The sequence below is a fragment of the Schistocerca cancellata genome, chromosome 3, assembly GCF_023864275.1.
Source record: "Schistocerca cancellata isolate TAMUIC-IGC-003103 chromosome 3, iqSchCanc2.1, whole genome shotgun sequence".
In the NCBI taxonomy this organism is placed as follows: Eukaryota; Metazoa; Arthropoda; class Insecta; order Orthoptera; family Acrididae; genus Schistocerca; species Schistocerca cancellata.
This window is the reverse complement of record NC_064628.1, coordinates 631119318-631141795: the sequence shown is the minus strand read 5'-3', so window position 1 is coordinate 631141795 and position 22478 is coordinate 631119318. Positions and strand designations below refer to the sequence as shown.

Below are 22478 nucleotides of genomic sequence, written 5' to 3'. Positions count from 1 at the left end.
CTGAAGAAAATAAAGGTTAGAATTGTCTCGCGAAGTACAAGGTTACTGTAGGTAACATGTTAGTTCAGTTGGGGGGGGGGGGGGGGGATGGAGCAGCATCCACTTCCTGCACAAGAAAACATCCAAACATTCACCTAATATCATTTAGGAAGACCACAGAGAATGTAAAGTTTCGTAGCCAGATGGGAATGTGAATCCCAGTTCTCCAGACTACAGATTTAATGTCTTTGTAATACAACCATCTCATTTGGCGGGAAAACTGCAGGAGACTCCAAAGGGAAGCAGTTGTTCCTGCTTTCTGTCTATAGATACACATTTATGTGCTAAGCCTAAATTTTTGGGTTTTCACACAACTTTAAATGATCATGAGACAATAATGAGAAATGTTCAACATCAGGAATCAGAGTAAAAACACTAATACTGTAGCACTCATTAACAACTTGCATTTCCACATACCATTTTAAAGAGAAATATTCACAGAACGAAGCTTTTTTAAAAACCAATTCTCACATAACTGAAATACTTAATTCACCTACATAAATTAAAAAATAATAATTCTTAAAATTCAAAATATTTCAACATGTATATCTTTTTATTGTTTAGATATAATAATTGTTTGTATACTGACATGATTAATATTGCTCAGGTAAAACCTGTAACATAGTAAGCAAACTAAAAACGCGTAACAGGGAAGCACATATGATCACATTTATTATACAAAGCTTTAATTACATCTGCAAGTAACACCTGTAACATAATATTAACTTCCACTTCTTCACTATTACGTAGGATAAGGCCTTTGCTTCTTTTGGTAAGTTTTGTGGCTGTTTAATATTCTAGATGCTGAAGAACCACATTTCATTCTGGATCAATGAATTTTGCTAATTTTCTAACTGTCTCTCTATTAGAGTGCATATAGGCCTTTGCTTCCCATAACATATTCATCAACTTCTCATTACTTTTTTCATCCATTGATATATCTTCAGATAACTGTGGACTGAATCTGAAGTATGGCACACCAATGCTGGAACACCAAGCCCTGGCTCTGTCGACAACGCGTCCATCACTGGCTGTGGCCTGTACAAACAAAAAAGCAAATTGCTATTATTAGATACTTGTCAAATGTCAACTTATTTTACATGTATTAACAAATTTGGACACGAGAGCCATTAATCTGCAAATTCTACTAAATATTTTGAAGTTATGTTGCAAAAACATGTACTTAATTAGAAAGACCATGGAAGAAAGCAATTTTGACTCTTCTATCACTTTCCTGTACATGTTTGAAATCACATGATTAATATCTATTCAGCTATGATTAAAAATAAAAAAAACAAAGCCATAATATAAATACATATCTTTATTTAAAATTAGGATCCAAACACACAATGACTCAAGCTCATTAACATAATTACAAGATGCCTCATCACACACAAAATGAAATGTGCTACAAATATCCTTATAAAAAACTGTAAAAATAAAAATGAGAAAAATAATCAATTCATGATTTATTGTTTGATTGGTTTCAGTGTGTACAACATAGAAGTTATTACTAATCTTTATAGGATAAGTAAGCTTAAAAAAAAAAAAAAAAAAAAGCTTCATTTGAAGTGGTAAATAATGACGATAACCATGAGATAAAATTCCCATCATCTAAACATTCAATAATAATAATAGAATTTAAAAATGTACATCAAACATGTGGGGCTGGCTGGTCCGCATTTCAATTACATGGCAAAAGGCATGCCACTCATGCACTTTAAAACCTCAGGCGCCCTCCCTTGGAGAGAGTGATAGAAACCCCCTTCATGAATAAATTGTAAAACCAGGTCTGCAAAACCATAAAACCAGGTCAGCCATGGCTAGGTTAGGAATGTGTGGACAACTGTCAAATGGGCACCACAACAACAGTGGGGCAGATCCTTGTGACAGACGTCATGATCATCAGTCAGTATGGTCAATGTGCAGCCAGCAAAGGACAATGAGGGTCCTTGCGATAGGTCCCTCTGGAAGACCTCCACAAATTCATGGTCTCATTTACAGACCGTAGTATGCCACTCTGTATTCCAAATCCTTAGAATTTGATGGGATAATACCGATCAAAGATCTGGAGCTAGCACACTGATCTCAAGAGGGAGCTTGCTGTTAGCCAATTTGGCAGCCTGTCAGCAAGTTCATTCCTTTGGATCCCAAAATTACCCAGGGTCCAGGCAAAGACCACTGAGCATCCACATTGTTTGAGGATAAAGAGGGAATCCTGGATATTCAGGATCAAGAACCAGTAAACAGCTCAAGGAGTTGTTACACTGAGGAAGGACTCACCAGTGCACGAACAGATACGCTCAAGGGCATGTGTGATAGTGAACAACACCGCAGTGAGAACACCACAACCGTCCGGCAAGAAGTGTTAACATAAGCAAAGCCAGTGTGACTGGTAACCTACAAGCCATCAGTATAGACTACTTCAGAGCGCTGAAACACACCGAGAAGGGAGAAGAATTGGCCACTGGAGGGCCTCAGGCAGACATTGTGATAGGTCAAGACAGAGCCGTGGATGGGAGATGCACCTTGGAGGTGTACATGACTGGGCCCGGAGAAGAGGTGGAAGAGAGGAGAGCTGGAGTCCTGAAAAAAAGAGACAGGATGCAGACAGCGATCTTATCCCAGACCTGGGCTGCCACTGCAGGAGGCAGATCTCCATATATGAAAAGGGGAGATGGCAGTTTGGGTAATCTGGGGAGCATCAGATGCGTAATACATGAGCAATCAACTGTTGTTGGCGCAGAACCCACAGCGGCGGAACCTCTGCCTCCACTAGGAGTCTGATCACAGGGCTACCTCAAAAGAAACCAGTTGCCAGTCACCCCACAATAATGATGGAACTGGGCCAATGATTTGTAGAGCCATAGCAGAGTGCTGTGTTCATGACCCAGGTGCTATTGCTGAGGCATCGAAGAGCACTGAAGTGCAACTGATATCTGGCTGGGGATGCGCTGTACGGAAATGACAGAAGTGCATAACGCAAGTCTTGGCAGCCAAAAATTAGAAGCCACGAATAAGAGCCCAAGATTGCACTCTGTGTATTACTCCCTTCAGTCTGCATTCACTAATGCCCATAGTAGACAAACAAAAATAAATGCAAGTTGTTAGCATACAAATACAGGGACACAGTAGGTCTCATAGCTGCCACCAGACCACTGATAGCCACTAAAAATAAAAGGACACTCAAAACATGATGCAGAACCCCATCCTCCTGCTGATGGGAGGTGGTATGGGAGGCCCCAAACTGTACCTGAAAAGTGTGACAGGAGAGAAAATTCTAGATAAAATTGGAAAAGGGGGGGGGGGGGGGGGAGCAGGCCATAGAGGTCCCATTCAAGAAAGGTGGCAAGGATTTGGTGGCACCATGTGGTATCATAAGCTTTATCCAGATCAAAGAAGACTACAGGCATAAGCCGTTCGGATAGCAGATGGCAGGTGGACTAAATTATCTGCAGTAGAATGGCCTCAGTGAAAACCATACTGGGTCAAAGCCAAAATGCCCAAAGATCCAATACAGCTTTTGACTCACCATACATTCAAGTAACTTGGAGAGGGCATCGGTTAAAGTGATCGGACAATAGCTCTCCATCTAAAGAGACTGTTTACGTAGTTTCGAAACTGCAGTAATGACACTTTCTCGCTAGTGGGAAAAGTACGTCCCACGTCTGGCTCGAAGTAAAAGGTTTCTTGTCCTGGAGACCCTGAAAATGTGGGCTCCTAGAGGGAGCCCTGTCCTGGCAGGTGCCAAAGAAGATGGTTTCTTCTCCAGCCGAGAAGAAGAAGCAGGTCCGTGAACGGAGGGATTGGGAACTGCATGGGAGAAGAAAAGGAAGGGGGACATGGTGGGGGTAAAGAGGAAAGACGAAGAGGAAAGGATGCAACATAAGCAAAGGTAGAAGTTAGAGATACCAATGGAGATGGTCAAATTTCTGTCAGACCTGAAAGTAGGACAGATGATCAAGAATTTTCGGATTTCCTGAATCTTCCTTTCCTTTTTAAAGCTGGGACAATCTGGCAACCAAGGAGAATGCGGGCCAGACCAGTTCATGCACTTGGGCAGTGTGATGCAAGGACTCCCCACACAGTCACCACAAATAGGAGCCACATCACATCATGAAGAAATGTGAGCAAAATGGAGACACCAGAAACAGTGCAAGGGTGGTTGGATATTGGTCTTCACACTGCAATAGTAACACATAACTTAGCTTTTTTCGGAAGGGCATCCCCTTCAAAAGCTAGGATGAAAGTATTGGTATAAACACAACTGTCCTTAGGATTAAATAAATGCTACACCATACCAAATTAGTCCCAAGTTCATCAGATTGAAGGAGGAGGTCACTGTGGAAAATAATTCCCTGAGCCATATTTAAGGACTGGTGAGGAGTAATGCTCACTGGGATGTCTCCTAAGCACTCACAAGCACAAAGGGAAGCTGACTTATTGCCAGAAGAGGTTTTAATCAGTAGGGAACCAGATCCCATCTTGATAAGGGAGTCAACTTCACCAAACTTATCTTCAATGTGTTCTAAAAAGAAAGAGTAGTTTGGTAGCAGTGAAAATTTCCCTATCTGTCCTGGAACAAACCAAGTAATAGTGGGACCTGGCCCTCCTCCCAAGGAGTGGCCAGGGAGTAGAAGGCCGAGGAAGCAAAAGTAGGAGCATAGAGAGAACCGTTTCTATCTAAAGCGATGGCCGCAGATGAGCGGTCAGTAGTGTGGAACTTAGCATGCATGACTTGCAGGTATCATAAGTAGAGATCAATGCCCACAGGCTGGATGATGATCTGAGTGTGAAGATCTTAGGCATCTAGATGGATCATAAATGGACATGGTACCAGCACATGGATAAGTTAACCAAGAAGTGTAGTTATGCCTGCCTGCACTTCACATGTCTTTCTGTGTTGATCTCGAGATGGGATTTCTAGTATACTTTGCACACTTTCATCTAATTCTAATAAACTTCTGCTGCAATGGAAAAAGGACATTCTGTAAAAATGATAACCAAGCAGCTTGTAGAACCCTCTTTATGGATCAAACATTCATTGCATGCCAATACATATTCTCCTCAATGGCATTTGTTGTTAAACATGAAGTGAACTAGTGAACTTAGGTTGAACTGTTTGAGTTTCAACCACATTAAAGAAGCACAAACAATTTCCATAAAACTATGCATCACTCTCTAGAGATTAAAGATCTAGTGCAAAAATATAGAGCAGATTACTGGCAGAAGTCAGCAGGAAATTATGAATCCCAGATACTCGCAAGTAAAGTAATAGCATAGCTTATTTGCCACTCATACAACTTAAAAGAATATCTGGACTCAGGGATATAAATTCCCCATGTCTCTGATGTTTAATATAAATTGATATGGACTTTTCCAGTATACAGACACCTTATTGTGGTCTGTGTTAAGTCACATAAATGCTTTGTCTGCAGTATCTGATAAAAACATTTTTTAAAAGTAGGTGCTTTCTCCTAATATGTGCAAATATGCATGGACCACGGACATGGTACATTCAGTTGGCTTGCATGCCTGAACAATGCAGGTAGCAATACTACTGGTCAAGCACACTGGAAGATGTGGGTAAAGAGACCAGGCTAATTTCTTGTAAATACCTTTTTACCATCACTCGTCTTAGATTAGCATGGAAAGTGGTGAGGTTTTCTGCTATAAAAATATTTGACCGTCTGCCCAGTGATACAAAGTATTTAATGGAAAATGAACTTCACTTGAAATGCTAAACAAAGTCATATCTGCTTGACTACTCTTTCTACTCCATAGAAGAATGGAGGGAGGGAGGGAGGGAGGGAGGGAGAGACAGAGAGAGAGAGAGAGAGAGAGAGAGAGAGAGAGAGAGAGAGAGAGAGACTGAACATATTCAGGTATATGTAAAAAAATAAACATGAAAAATTAAAGAAAAGTTTAAGGAATCATGAAAATGGTCAACACTTTTGGATTATTGACTGTTTGTATCTTGTAACTTTTACTGTGAAAATCGTCAGCATGTTTGGATTACTGGCTGACAGTGCCTTGTAACATTAGGCAAAACAACTAGCTATATAGTTAATGCATACATCTTAAACCAAGGAAAAATTACAGCCATTACATTTTCCAAGGACCTGTGTTACTACTGTGTGGCTTAATGATGATGGAATTCTCTTGGGTAATATATTCTTGAGGTGAAATAATGCTCCATTTGGCTCTCCATGTGGATGTTGTGAGGAAAACACATACTCTCAGGGGCACTCTGGAATGCTCTCTGTGTGAGGCACATCTGGGCGACTCAGTGGCTATAAATAGCTCTGTTACCGATAATCCAGTCTGTCAATGTTGGTTAACAATAATTCGTATTGATACTACTACTTCCGATGGAGGCCTACAATTTACAAGTCTATTTTGGATGTAAAGACTGAGTATAACATGAATGTCAGTTTGTCCGTTTTGGTTGATGTGTTGAAAGGACAGACTGTTTTTTGAGGAGGTCGTTTTGATTTTACTTTCTCTGTTACCGATAATCCAGTCGGTCAATGTTGGTTAACTGTTGCAATAATTCATATTGATACTACTACTAAGTCTACAGCAACGTCTTTGGAGCAGATACCTCCTCATGATGTTATCGGTTATCGGACGTTCATGTTCACTATGTCTCAAGTTCGTGGTGTTGGAGAAACAACGACAAATTTCTTTATTGCTAAGCCTTTGTGTGTTAGGACCCGTAGGTCTTGTAAACTTTCTCATGATGATAATATTTGTGTGTTTGTGCGTGGTAGAGGGGTTGATGCGAAATGTAAAATAGTTGGCGATATGACTGTATATAATAGTATGTAATAAAGTGGTGGTACATCCTCTGAACTGTTGACATAGAGCTGTATCCTTTTTTTTTTAAAAAATAAAAAAAAAATAATAATCATCTACACATTGATCTTGCCAAAAGCCGAGAAGCGATTCTTCATAGTAACCAAATTTGGACGCACATGCTGGAAAAGCATATCAGCTTCCTATTTAAGAAATGGCAGCAGCACAGGGCTGTGCTGTGTAATGTAGTGGGCACTGGTTACTTTACTCTCCACAAACACCAAATGTGACTGCAATTTGTATCTAGCTGAAATGTAAGTCTAGGATGGCTTCCAATGAAGGGCAACAAAATGCGGCATAGGATATGGTCGACTTATCACTGTGTCGCAAGGGTGTCATGGATGACAACCAAAGAGGTTCTGCTATGAAAAGAAATGGCACCCCAGACATGTCTTTGCTGGTCATTGGGGCTCAGTTCAAAGTGGGACTGATTACTGAAGACAATTCTGCTCCATTCAATCAGATTCCAGGTCGAATGTGCCTAACACCATTGCAAACGAGCTTGTTGGAGTACAGAGGTCAACAGTGGCCGGCACAAGGGGTGCCTTGGGCTCTGGCCCCTTCTGTCCTTTGAGTTCTCTGAAGCACCAGTTGCATGTCTGATCAATGATAATGATGAATCCAGGGCTCTGAGTGCCTCTCTGATGATTGCTCAATCCTCACATTCTGTCATCTGCAGGTTCACTGCTTCCTTCCTGACATATTGTTCAGGCACCTGTCTGTGAGGCATATTTACTGTCCAACTGCGTACACGAAATTAAATTTGCAAGCCTTTATGCCCTGGTGTTCACATGTCCCATTTACTATTCTTGCCATCTGTATGGTGAAATTGCGCTGTAGCATCACATGTTCATCAACCAGCTGCCACAGTTTACACTTTTGCATTTTCCATTGATACCTGTAAGGATATAAATTTGTGACCAATTTGCCTAAACCTTTTGTGGAGTGTCATTTTGCCAGTGAGCACAGTCCTTTCAGGTTATAAGTCCAGAACAGTAAAAAACTAATCAAAATCAGTAAAATAACACAAGTTTTAATTTCAGCCACATGTGTGTCTTTGGTGTTTCATTTCCAGACAAAATTGCCCAACACTTCTTATGCACACATTAGTACACTCACATATTCTTTTGAACATACCTTCATCAAAACACAAAAGGAAGCACTCTAATATCAATTTCACAATTCTGGCTGCACCTGTTGCATGTGGTATATAAATGATAGAATTTTGAGGTTGTGTTCTTACATTTCTTCATGGAGGGTTCTTTGTTCATTCGTCTTTCCTAAGCAGAAATTGTTATTTTCAAAACTTATTTCATTGTCATCAGCATCCATCTCTGTATCAGTTTCATGTTCCCATTTCGCACTCATCAGACGATTCTGAATCAGATTTATCATACAATTCTTCTGTTTTGACTTCTTCGAGTGAGCTCTGTATTCTCTCTCGTTTTCTTCACAAGCACAAATACTGTAAAATGAGCTTGCATCATACAGTGACGAAAAGCAAAGTGACAACAAGATATTTATTTCACTTGGAAAGCAGTTAAAATTGCAGTATTAGACAACAATGGGCTCAATTAAAATGACAACATTGAAACTGCTATAAAATTTTAAAAACTGACACTGGGTATTATTTTGATTTTTGTTACACTAGAACTGTCTCAGGGTGTTCTAAACACTCCACTGTATGTTTTTCGAAGAACTATCGTAACTGAAACTTAGTGTATCTAATTTAATTTTTTACATAATTGTTAGACAGAGAGCTAACAAGAGTTTCAGACAGTTACGAAAATTTAGACTAATAATATAAGTAATTTCTAATGTGTGGAATGTTCACAGCAGACTGTGTCAGAACTACAGGGTTAAGTATTGTATAATTTAATGAGTGTACCCAAACTCTGTCCCTAAACACAAGGAGTTTGTAATGAAATACACAAAGTATGGTGTTCATTCAACATATTTTCAGTGATCACTGGCCACAGAATTAAGTGGTATAATTTAAGAGTTTCATCAGTAATTCTGTTCTTTAATAAATGACTAATGGGAGGACTTGAACCACAGCACCTAAATCTACATAGTTTTCTTATTTTTTCTTTTCTTATTAAGATCATGAAGCCAATTCTCTCTGCAGATTTGGATTGTAGAAGCACTTCAAACTGTTAACACTCAGACTTTCCCGAGAAGTTGCTGATGTGTGTCCACGACACTTTGTCATTGTAATACTACTTATGAGGGTGCATTTCATTCCATTCATTAAAGGCATATTTCATATTCAATTAGGGAAATGATAAGCACACTGATGTGTCTCCAAAAGCCACCACCATCATCGTCGTCGAAGGAAAAAAGTCATGAATATAATTTTAACCCTCCTCCCTCCCCCCATATATTCTGATAAAAATAGATGTATATTTCTCTTGTTTAGGAAACATCATATTTTCATTATATAACCTACATGATAAAAGTTAGTATGAAACTGCCAAGACAGCACAACATGTAAGCCTGATGGCGATATCCTTCAAATGTACATCTTGACAAATAACATTTGTAAAGTAAAGAAAGTTCATTGGTACAGTTATAGCCACAGCCACGTGCCTCAACACACCCCATTTCCCATTATGGTTGAAATAAAGATGGTACCTTTTCTGAGTAAAAGTGTGATCTTGGTCTTCAACTGTACTGAATTTTGGAGGTTGCAGTATAATATAAATATGGAGCTGGAACTTTTATTGAAAAATATACTTTAAAATATTGGTAAAGTATGTTAATATCCAGAAAATTGTCTTGAGGCAATTTTGTTCCTTTATCATATACATCATAATTAGCACCATTACCAGTGCATGACATCTGCAGACTACAAGCACTCTGATCATCTCTTCGCGAGAGTGATACAATAAACAAAATGTTCATATATTTGTCATTACATTGATAGTCTACATTTAAAAAATACATCACCTGATCAACAAGTAGCATTCCTAAAGCAGAAATACCACAGGCCAACTTTGCAGCATCCCAAAGACTCTCTGGACGAAATACATCTACTTCCTTAAGCTGCAAATAAAAAGAAAACTGACTATACAAATTTACCTTAAATAAGTGCATACTTATCAGAAGATGATTTTTATTAGTCACAATAAAATATTATCTCTCAGATGAGACTAATTTGGAGAAACACCACGCTCACTACATAAAATTTTATTAGATATTTAACCGTCACACACGTTTTTTACACAAACAGTATCATTCTTTGAAAAACAATAATAGAGAAATTTTCTGGGGCATCAAAGAATTACATTAGTCAAAACACTTAGAAGGTTGGTCAAATTATCCTGTCATATTGTTACTTTTTTTCAGGAAAATGGGGGGGGGGGGGGGGGGGAGGGTGGTGGAGGAGGAGGAAGTGACTGCCTGATCCTTATTACTATGAGAAGAAAAAAAGACCATAATGCTCACTTCAACTTGCTAATTAGATGTCTGATGGATGAGTAAGATATTTCTCAAATATTTTAGCTCTTTGAGTCATTTTGTAGTGCTAATGTCTTTTTCAATGCAAGTAAACATTGTGCAGTGTCTCAGCAATACAGATTACTAGTACCTGTTGCAACCAAGCCACAGAATTGTCATGGATCACAAATCTATGACTGTTAGCTCACTTTCAGACAAGGAGAAAAACAGGAAAAGTTTAACCATAAGCAACAAAATTTCCATCACAGTATGCAGTAGAATGCTATAACTATTGTGGCCATCACAAACAAGAAGAAGATGCAGAGTAGTTTGGTTACTGTTTGGATTAGAACAAAAAGCATGTAAATTACAAGACAAATGCTTGGAAACCAAAAGTAACAAAACAGCCAACAAATAAAAATGTTAAAGAAGGTATTCATAAAAAAACTGTACAAAAATGTATGAAGAGCAGAAAATAAGAAATATTTGTGGTCAGTTTGATAGAATTAGTATCAGGGATAAGTTATATGCTCTCTCCTAATAGTCTGGGCAGGAACAGTGAATGTAAAAAAAGAGTAGTCCAAATCAAACAACTGACTGTCTTCTCATAAGCAAACTAGGTACAATCCTCCACTAAAATGTGATGCACATGAAGCTGTCACACACAGGTGAGTCCTCTCACTTGACAAGGAATCCATACATTAAAGGGCAGCACACAGTCCGAAATCACAATAACAGCACCTAATTTTACTTTTGTTTCTGAAAGGAGTTATGTAAGGGTTGGGTTGTTCGTTTCACATACTGTACCCCCAATTTCAGCCTTCTTCCTCCTACTGATACTTCATTGTGTCCATGACATACACACTCATTTGCCGTACCAGATACCTCATTTCCCTGAATGTACAAATTATCCAGCAGAATGACACTTCAGTCTTCCACACACACTATATTTGCTTCTCTGTGAATAGATACACTACATAGCTTGAAGGTTATTCAGAGAATGGGAACTAATGAGAAATTTTCAGCTCAGTGACATCGTAAGCTCCACTATCATTAAAATGTTTTGCATTATACATATTGATTTTTTTTGTGAGAGTCTTGAAACTATATTCAGATAATATAGCTGAGCAGTCAAGTAACAGAATCAGGCTGTGGCTAAGCCATGTCTCCGCAGTATCCTTTCTTTCAGGAGTGCTAATTCTGCAAGTTTCGCAGGAGAACTTCTGTAAAGTTTGGAAGGTAGGAGACGAGATACTGGCAGAAGTAAAGCTGTGAGTACCGGGCGTGAGTCGTGCTTCGGTAGCTCAGATGGTAGAGCACTTGCCCGCGAAAGGCAAAGGTCCCGAGTTCGAGTCTCGGTCGGGCACACAGTTTTAATCTGCCAGGAAGTTTCATATCAGCGCACATCCACTGCAGAGTGAAAATCTCATTCTGGAAACTCCTTTGATTGTTTGCTCATGATGTCGTGAATGCAAGAACAGGAAACAGTTCATAAAAACATGTAAATACTAGCGAGACACAAAAATTGATACAATTCATGCAACAAATAACACAACAGTTTACAAAACAACAGGAATTTCAGGAAAGAATAGCACAACAACTTAAAGGTATGACACAGCAGTTCACGAAACATCAGGCAAATATAGGACAACAGTTTACACAGCAAAATCAGGCATTTAACAATTGCAAGAATAGTATTAGTCAACAGTTCAGTGAGGTGAGCAAAACTAAACATACTGAATTATTTGACGAACTATCCGGGAAGTTAACAGAACTAGGTAAACAACTAAAACAAGAAACAATTACCAACATGTCCCGCAATATAAATACATTAACGGAAAAGGTATCGCCGGAAGATGATAAAGAGGAACAACTTGCAGGTGAGTTACAAAACCTCAGTGAAGCATATCTCCAATTCAAGAGACACAATTCCAAGTGGATGAGTCGGTAAAAATTGTGACGGATGCAGTCAGTGAGCTGCAAGTTGCGTGTATAAACTTACCTACAAAAGTACAAAAGTTAAGTCTAAGAGTAGACCAGTTAAGTTAAGCACAAAAATTTGCCAAAAAACAGAGAGATAAAACATATAGAGATGTAAAGGAAATAACCGAAAAAGCTGAACCTGGGATGCTGAATATGTAGTATCAAAGAGCAAAATTTACGTAGATACTGTAGAAGATGCTCTAAAGGAGAAATAAAGTCAACATATAGCTAAAATAGATTTAGAATTAAAGGAAGCAGAGGAAAGGTTACAAGGCAGTATTGCAAAATCTACCGACATTCCATAACAACATTTGACAGAAAACAAATCCATGCTTTTAGAGAAGTTAAATACTTTCACTGGTTGTCCACAATACTTGGGTTGCCCGCCAAAGGAAAGTAGTGAAGGTTGCAGAATGCAGCAACACTTGCCGGCAGCTGCACCTCTTGAGCAAGCACTACTACCATGCACTATGCCACAAGCGAACACAAACGCGCCTCTCACTGACAGTGCGGCATGTTTGTCAACATTAATTGCAGATGAAGGATTATTTAGGCATTAACAATTTCCGGCATTTATCTCCGAAGGTGGGGGTGGGGGGGGGGGGGGGGTGGGGAGACCCGTGGTCTTTATCAGAGCACTTCGAAATGTTTTATCTGGTACCTGGACCGAAGCCTAGAAAATTAGATGTGTTGTTGGATACACGCAGGGTGACGTTCTGCTTTGGACTACGGTCATGGTGGAATGTAGCCACTTCTATGAACAGTTTGAGAGAGCCTCTGTGGGTAAATACTGGTCTGAGGCCGTACAAGAGAGGCTCAGACATGAAGTATTCAACCCGGCTCCATTCAATAGCAAACATGGAAGCTTAAGGGGCTATTTTCAAAAATATTAGACCAAACCAGATACTGGACAAACCCGGTATCTCAAGTAGATGTGCTGAAAATTTTAAGAGCCATCTTCCTGCCCACATTAGGGTAAAACTCATTACCATTCCAGAACACGATACCAAATACTTTCTATCTGTACTGAATTCAACACATTTGATACATGAAGAGAGGCCAGTACAACCTAAGCCTGTCAATACACAGATATGCCACAGATATTTACCAACCAACAAATGAACAATGGACTCATAGTGCAAGACGGATGGCAGCCTTACCCCACACAGACCTATGGTAATGGTAATGGTAAGTGTAACGGCAATAGGGAAAGCCGTAAATTCAAGGGCAGATATAAAAGAAATGGGCAAAAATTTAACAAAAGCAACTACATCAGGCAAGTAGGATATGGGCAGCCTGCACAATATGTACAGACATTGTGATGTTTGCCTGCTTTATTGTTCTTAGTTCATAGTCCTCGGTGTCAACATACTGCATTTTTATACTGGTGGAAAACTGGGGTGTGGAAGTTCAACACTGACTACTATAAATGATGTAACAGACAGCTGCACAGTTGCGTTTCACATTTCTTTACTCTCACTGGTCACAACCCTACAATATTACATATATTTGGCCAGTTCACTACTGGTAAATTTAGATAAGCCTCATTAATAGCTTGCACACAAACATCAGCGTACTGCTACAATTGTTTGCTGTTAAACATCTATGAGCAGTAAAAACCTAACCACACAGTTCACAGTTTTTTCGGAATAATACAGACACTGCCATTGCTTTAACACATGGCCTATTAGTGTTACACTAATTCCACTGTTTAGTTGATGCACTGTTGCTATTCTAAATTGATACAGGCTTCCTGTCTGAAAATCGGCTGTGAACTGTCTCAGGACCAAAAATTGGGCCTTTTTATATCCTCACAATAATAGGTACTGAAACTACACATTGTTCGATGCTTAAGTTACAGAAATTACAATTAAAACATAACTCATTCAATTAACTGAATATGTAGAAAAATTCCTCCTTTTAAACAGTTACTACTACAAGGGTTAGGCCGAATTATTTGTTTAAATAATGAAATTAACAGATATAGTTATACAAACAATACTATTGACAAATCTGGTAATTATTTTGGAATTAATTAAGAGCTGGCTTTTCTAGCATGTTTTTGAATAGAGCTAAATAAATATTTTAAGAATCCTAGCAGTTCTTCTTCCAAGTGTTTATAATTAATAGAGAATTTATATTTGTTTATAAGTCAACAACAGAATTTAAGTCACGAAAGAATGACTGATTTTTATTATTATAATCAAAAAGCTATCCCCTATGTTATTCAATGTGTATATTGAGCAAGCAATAAAAGAAACAAAAGAAAAGTTCGGAATAGGTATTAAAATCCATGGAGAAGAAATAAAAACTTTGAGGGTCGCCAATGACATTATAATTCTGTCAGAGACAGCAAAGGACTTGGAAGAGCAGTTGAACGGAATGAACAGGCAAAATGATTATAATAATAATAAAAAAAGGAATACAAACGTCTCAAAAATGAGATCGAGAGGAAGTGCAAAATGGCTAAGCGGGGATGGCTAGAGGACAAATGTAAGGATGTAGAGGCTTATCTCACTAGGGGTAAGACAGATACTGCCTACAGGAAAATTAAAGAGATCTTTGGAGAAAAGAGAACCACTTGTATGAATATCAAGAGCTCAGATGGAAACCCAGTTCTAAGCAAAGAAGGGAAAGCAGAGAAGTGGAAGGAGTATATAGAGGGTCTATACAAGGGTGATGTACTTGAGGATAATATTATGGAAATGGAAGAGGATGTAGATGAAGATGAAATGAGAGATATGATATTGCGCCAAGAGTTTGACAGAGCACTGAAAGACCTGAGTTGAAACAAGGCCCCCCGGAGTAGACAACATTCCAGTAGAACTACTGATAGCCTTGGTAGAGCCAGTCCTGACAAAACTCTACCATCTGGTGAGCAAGATGTATGAGACAGGCGAAACACCCTCAGACTTCAAGAAGAATATAATAATCCCAATCCCAAAGAAAGCAGGTGTTGACAGATGTGGAAATCACCGAACTATCAGTTTAACAAGTCACAGCTGCAAAATACTAACGCGAATTCTTTACAGACGAATGGAAAAACTGATAGAAGCCGACCTCGGGGAAGATCAGTTTGGATTCCGTAGAAATGTTGGAACACGTGAGGCAATACTGACCCTACGACTTATCTTAGAAGAAAGATTAAGGAAAGGCAAACCCACATTTCTAGCATTTGTAGACTTAGAGAAAGCTTTTAACAATGTTGACTGGAATACTCTCTTTCAAATTCTGAAGGTGGCAGGGGTAAAATACAGAGAGCGAAAGGCCATTTACAATTTGTACAGAAAGCAGATGGCAGTTGTAAGAGTTGAGGGGCATGAAAGGGAAGCAGTGGTTGGGAAGAGAGTGAGACAGGGTTGTAGCCTCTCCCCGATGTTATTCAATATGTATATTGAGCAAGCAGTAAAGGAAGCAAAAGAAAAATTCGGAGTAGGAATTAAAATCCATGGAGATGAAATAAAAACTTTGAGGTTCGCCGATGACATTGTAATTCTGTCAGAGACTGCAAAGGTCTTGAAAGAAGGATATAAGATGAACATCAACAAAAGCAAAACGAGGATAATGGAATGTAGTCGAATTAAGTCGGGTGATGCTGAGGGAATTAGATTAGGAAATGAGACACTTAAAGTAGTAAAGGAGTTTTGCTATTTGGGGAGCAAAATAACTGATGATGGTCGAAGTAGAGAGGATATAAAATGTAGACTGGCAATGGCAAAGAAAGCGTTTCTGAAGAAGAAAAATTTGTTAACATCGAGTATAGATTTAAATGTCAGGAAGTCGTTTCTGAAAGTGTTTGTATGGAGTGTAGCCATGTATGGGAGTGAAACGTAGATGATAAATAGCTTAGACAAGAAGAGGATAGAAGTTTTCGAAATGTGGTGCTACAGAAGAATGCTGAAGATTAGATGGGTAGATAACATGAATAATGAGTCGGTATTGAATAGAATTGGGGAGAAGAGGAGCTTGTGGCAAAACCTGACTAGAAGAAGGGATCGGTTGGTAAGACATGTTCTGAGACATGGAGGGATTACCAATTTAGTATTGGAGGGCAGCGTGGAGGGTAAAAATCGTAGAGGGAGACCAAGAGATGAATACACTAAGCAGATTCAGAAGGATGTAGGCTGCAGTAGGTACTGGGAGATGAAGAAGCTTGCACAGGATAGAGTAGCATGGAGAGCTGCATCAAACTAGTCTCAGGACTGAAGACAACAACAACAACAACAACAACAACAACAACAATCGTTTCTCCCTATGTAGGTTGGTGTCAACAAAGTATCTTTTGGTTTCAATAAACAATATTCCCTATTTTCTCCAGTCTGGTTTTAGTCTAGTCTTCTCTACTTACACTTCATCCTCCTGCTCCTCCTCCTCTTCTTCTTCATTCTTCTCCTACTTCTTCAACTACTATTACTGTCTTAATCTCTGTCCAGTTTCATCCCTGCATTTCTCCACTACCATATTACATGTGTGCCATGAGTGTATTGACATACTTAACTTATTAATCATGATATTTTATGAATACAGGCAAAGCATGCTATATTGTGCAACTGATAAAATTGTGGAAAAAATTGCTCAGAAATTTTGTCTAAAATTCATGGTTTGAAAGTTACCTGTGTAACTGGGACAACACCTGTGCCCACAGATACAACAACTGAGAGTGTTTTCACTTCTTCTTCACGCCCGACTGCTCTTAGTGCCAAATTGTATTCATGTATTTCAGTAATGGCATCCAGAGTGGGATTATTGGCTATTAATCCTCCATCCAAGAACCTTCCAAATGACCTAAAAACAAAAACAATGTGTGCAAAATATTCAGCAGTACTTATATAAGCACAGCATAACTGGTTTTTAAACTTATAAGGAATAAACAGTAAATCTCTCTGTAAACAAATTAGACAGAATAGAAAATTTAAACCCAAGTTTGTATCAGAAATGCCATAGCCCATATTGATAAAATTGAAGATATGCTGGTCGCACCAGTTCTAAATTACACTTAAGGCCAAACTTAGCTTTTGTATGACGTGTCACTGCCAAGTAACATAGCTCGATGAAACTTGGACCATACATAGGAAGAAATGCTACAATATAGCACAGAAAGTAACTGAAAGAAGTACACAATGAGATGAACAGAAATGATACTTTTATTCAAAATACTAATTACCTTGCAGTCACCACAATTTATGGTGATCCCCTAACATTACAAACAACAGAACACAGTCCTTAATTGGGTGTGTGATCCCCACAGACAGCAATGCATGCTCTGCAATGTGCTCCCATTCTAGCCTCAAGATTGGTGAGGAGTCCACGTAGTGAGTGTCCCTTTCCTACATCAGCACGGTTGGCAACTGTTGGATGGTCATTGGTACATGTGGACATGCTGCAGTACATCTTGTCAACATATCCCACACAAGCTCGGTGGCTTTTAAGTCAGGGAATGGGCAGCTCAGTCCATTCGCCAAATATCCTCTCATTGCAAGAGCTCCTCTACCTCAGCTGTTTGATGCAGTCACATATTGTCACCTATAAAAGTGAAGTCAACAATGTTCCCACTTCTCATCACAGAGGATTCATCCAGCTTGGTTGATCGTAATCATTTTGGTGATGCAGGTGTTATGGTGTGGAGGGGCATAATGTTGCATGGGCAACTGACCTCCAAATTTTTGAACACAGTACCACTCACTTACCAACATTACTGTGCCACTCTACTCATACCCTATATGCATCTTATTTGGGAGATGTTCGACGTCGTCATCACTTTTATGGAGGGTAGTGCACAATCACATCGAACAGCACAAGCGGACAAGCTCTAAGAACAAGAGGATATCCAGCCAATTGACTGGCCTGCCCTTTTGCTTGACTTAGATCACATCAAGCATGTGTGGGATGCAATGGGGAGACACACTGGAGTACAACCACGTGCACCAATGACCATCCAGCAGTTTTAAATCATGCTGGTGGAGGCATGGAAAAATCATACCACAAGAACTGCTTACCAACCTTGTGGCCAGCCTGGGAGCATATCGCACAGTATGTTTGCCACTTGTGGTGACCACACATCTTCTTAACAGCCATATTCCACCTTTCGTAATGTCCAGAGGCCCATAGTGGAAAATGATTTGAGAAAGATTGGAGTCAGGTGACGGAGAAAACGAGCAGAAAATCGTCAGGATTGGGCTGTGATCATCAGAGAGGCCAAATCCCTACATGGGCTGTAGTGCCAAGGAGTAAGTAAGTAAGTAAGTAAGTAAGTAAGTCAGTGGCCCATTGTAAATCACAGTCACTCCAGTGTAATTACTATTTTTGAATGAAAGTGTCATTTCTGTTAGCTTCCTTGCCTATTTTTTTCAGTTACCTTCTGTACTCTACAGCAACAATTCTTTCTACGTATGGCCCAAGTTTCATAGAGCAATTTTAATTGGAAGTGATACATCATGCAAAAACTAATTTTTTCCATAAGTTTTGCACACCAGTGTAGTATTATTTGACATGCTTCACTCACTCATAAACATTCCTACTGATGATATTAACAAATCTCTTGCATACATCTAATCTTGTACAATTACATGACAATCATTGCTGCTTAAATATGTGCTAAACATAATTATTTCCAGTTTGACGACACTTTTTATAGAGCAAGCTTTTCCAACACTGCCCCATACAGCCTGTAGCACACATCCTCATTCAGCCTACTTGGTTATGAACCACAAATAGGGTCGCTAACATTTTTTAGAGACTAATAACATATCTTATTTCAAGGAGAGGAGAATAAAACATATATTTCTTGAAAATGAAATGTTCTCAAAATTTATGCAATATTATTTACATAAACATGAATTTTTTGTACCGCTGACATGAAATACAGCTTTTTGGTTGGTTTTAAAAGGTTAATAACTGGCACTACAATATAAGTTTATGTCAAAATAAATAAATCATTAGATTTTTATTTAAATTTATTGGAGCAGTCTCTCTCTCAACACCCCACCCCCAACCCCCACCCCCGCACCCATACTGGTGATCGATGATTCTCTGTTGGTAAACGCCAAGCTGATGTGAACAGAAAGCATATAAGATACAATTTTAAAAAAATTGTTTCATGCATTAATCACTTGCATTTTAAGCATACACAATCAGTTGCCAGAGGTATTTTTTTCAGGAATAATATTTTCAGTCACTCAAATTTTGTATGAATTTCTTTAATTAAAATACATTCAGAATATGAATCATCTTCACCAATATTGTATATCACATTGAATTTATCTTGAAGATCATTTTTCATTCAGACATTTGAGGAGGAATGCAGTCGGTATGCGAAGACGAAACCTGTGACTACACCCACAGCCCTTCTCCATATATACTCATTATCCACTGATTGTATACATGCTGGGACTGGCAAACACAACATCATCAAAGGCAACTGGTGTTTTGTACTGGCGTAGCTTGGCAGAAGGGGCTTCAGACTGATGTCATGTGGCAGAGTGCATTTTGTACTGATGTCCGAGGGTAGAGCGTGTTTTGTACAGACGTCAGAGGGCAGAGTGTGTTTCGTACCGATATCAGAGGGCAAAGCGTGTTTCGTACCAATGTCAGAGGGCAGAGAGTGTTTCGTACCAATGTCAGAGGGCAGAGAGTGTTTCGTACCAATGTCAGAGGGCAGAGAGTGTTTCGTACCAATGTCAGAGGGCAGAGAGTGTTTCGTACCAATGTCAGAGGGCAGAGAGTGTTTCGTACAGATGTCAGAGGACAGAGCTGGGTGCCGCTGGGGACCCCATTCCATGGGGGTGCCCCGTGCCTGATGCTATGTGACACCAGGGGGTCCCATGCTGATACTGTGGGCCAGAGGTGTCCCCATCCCGATGCTGTGCACCAGAAGCAGCCCCGTGGCAACGTTGTGTGGCTGGTGGGGCTCAGAACAGACATTATGTGGCAGATGGGGCTCAGAACCAACACTGTGTGGCAAATGGGGCTCAAAACCAACATTGTGTGACAATTGGCGCTCAGAACTGACATTGTGTGGCAGATGGGGCTTTGTACCGATGTTGGTTGGCAGAGGATGCTTCGTACAGACATTGGATGGCACAGCATGCTTTGTATCGATGTAGCATATCTGAGGATGCTTGGTACGAATGTGCTGTAGCGGAGGATGCTTGGTACCGATGTCCCATAGCGAAGGTTGCCTCATAGTGACGTCGTATACAGAGGATACTTGGTACCGATGTCAGACAGCGAAGGATATTTGGTACCGATATCACATAGTGGGGGATGCTTTGTACCACCATCATGTAGCGGAGGATGCTTCATACTGAAATTGTGTAGCAAGGGATGATTTGTACCAACGTCGCATAGCTTAGGATGCTATATACTGATGTCGCGTAGCGAAGGAAGTTTCTCAGTGATGTCGCGTAGTGAAGGAAGTTTCTCAGTGATGTCGCGTAGTGAAGGATGTTTCACAGTGATGCCGCGTAGTGAAGGATGGTTCGCAGCGATGTCGCATAGCAAAGGGTGCTCCATACTGATGTCGCATAGCAGAGGATGCTCCATACTGATGTCGCATAGCAGAGGATGCTCCGTACTGATGTCATGTAGCAGAGGATGCTCCGTACTGACGTCATGTAGCAGAGGATGCTCCGTACTGACGTCACGTAGCAGAGGATGCTCCGTACTGACGTCACGTAGCAGAGGATGCTCCGTACTGACGTCACGCAGCAGAGGATGCTCCGTACTGACGTCGCGCAGCAGAGGATGCTCCGTACTGACGTCGCGTAGCAGAGGATGCTCCGTACTGACGTCGCGTAGCAGAGGATGCTCCATACTAATGTCACGTAGCAGAGGATGCTCCGTACTAATGTCACGTAGCAGAGGATGCTCCGTACTAATGTCACGTAGCAGAGGATGCTCCATACTGATGTCATGTAGCAGAGTATGCTCCGTACTGATGTCACGTAGCAGAGGATGCTCTGCACTGATGTCACATAGCAGAGGATGCTCTGTACTGATGTCACGTAGCAGAGGATGCTCCGTACTGATGTCACGTAGCAGAGGATGCTCCGTACTGACGTCACGTAGCAGAGGATGCTCCGTATTGACGTCACGTAGCAGAGGATGCTCCGTACTGATGTCACGAAGCAGAGGATGCTCCGTACTGATGTCACGTAGCAGAGGATGCTCCGTACTGATGTCACGTAGCAGAGGATGCTCCGTACTGATGTCACGTAGCAGAGGATGCTCCATACTAACGTCACATAACAGAGGATACTCCGTACTGATGTCACGTAACAGAGGATGCTCCGTACTGACGTCACGTAGCAAAGGATGCTCCGTACTGATGTCGCATAGCAGAGGATGCTCTGTACTGATGTCACGTAGCAGAGGACGCTCCGTACTGATGTCACGTAGCAAAGGATGCTCCGTACTGATGTCACATAGCAGAGGATGCTCCGTACTGATATGTCGCGTAGCAGAGGATGCTCCGTACTGATATGTCGCGTAGCAGAGGATGCTCCGTACTGATGTCGCGTAGCAGAGGATGCTCTGTACTGATGTTACATAGCAGAGGATGCTCCGTACTGATGTTATGTAGCAGAGGATGCTCCGTACTGATATTATGTAGCAGAGGATGCTCCGTACTGATGTTACGTAGCAGAGGATGCTCCCATACTGATGTCGCGTAGCACAGGATGCTTCGTACCAATGTTGCATAGCAGAGAGGACTTCATACTTACGTTGTGTGGCATTACTGCTGTAAGCTGCACTTGGCATTGGCAATGGGTCAATCTTTGTAGCACACTTTATACAAACCAAACATGTTTTGATGAGCTATGTAAAGATTTCTAATTGGCCCCAGTTATGTAATTTAAAGGTTAAGATAGGCTTGACAATGACTGACTGACTGACTGACTTATGCTGTTACCAGGTGGAAATTACATGATACCTCTCCTGTTCTCTATTCACCACATGCACGCATTTTTGGAGGAGACTGCCGAGATGTGTACAAAAACTTAGCAATCTCTCAGATGAATTTAGTCTTGGTCTAAATTTAAGAGGCATCGGAAATGATGCCATTATTAGACTTGCTGACGTCTGTGCATGTGCACTGACCCAATCTCCAAGAATGACATCTTCCCCACGTAAACACAAAATACATGGGTACTTTTCCAGAC

At 40.3% G+C, this 22478-nt stretch overlaps 1 protein-coding gene across 1 annotated transcript in view; it reads right to left on the bottom strand.

The window, feature by feature from the left end:
• Positions 1–585: 585 nt before the first annotated feature.
• Positions 586–22478, bottom strand: part of LOC126175558 (85/88 kDa calcium-independent phospholipase A2-like) — a 170271-nt gene continuing 148378 nt past the window's right edge. The window contains exons 10-12 of the mRNA XM_049922408.1: positions 16932–17103; positions 9847–9942; positions 586–1077 (exon numbers count right to left, since the gene is read on the bottom strand). Of these exons, the coding sequence (XP_049778365.1) occupies positions 859–1077; positions 9847–9942; positions 16932–17103 (487 nt within the window). The 3' untranslated portion in view covers positions 586–858. The remainder of the gene's footprint in view (positions 1078–9846; positions 9943–16931; positions 17104–22478) is intronic.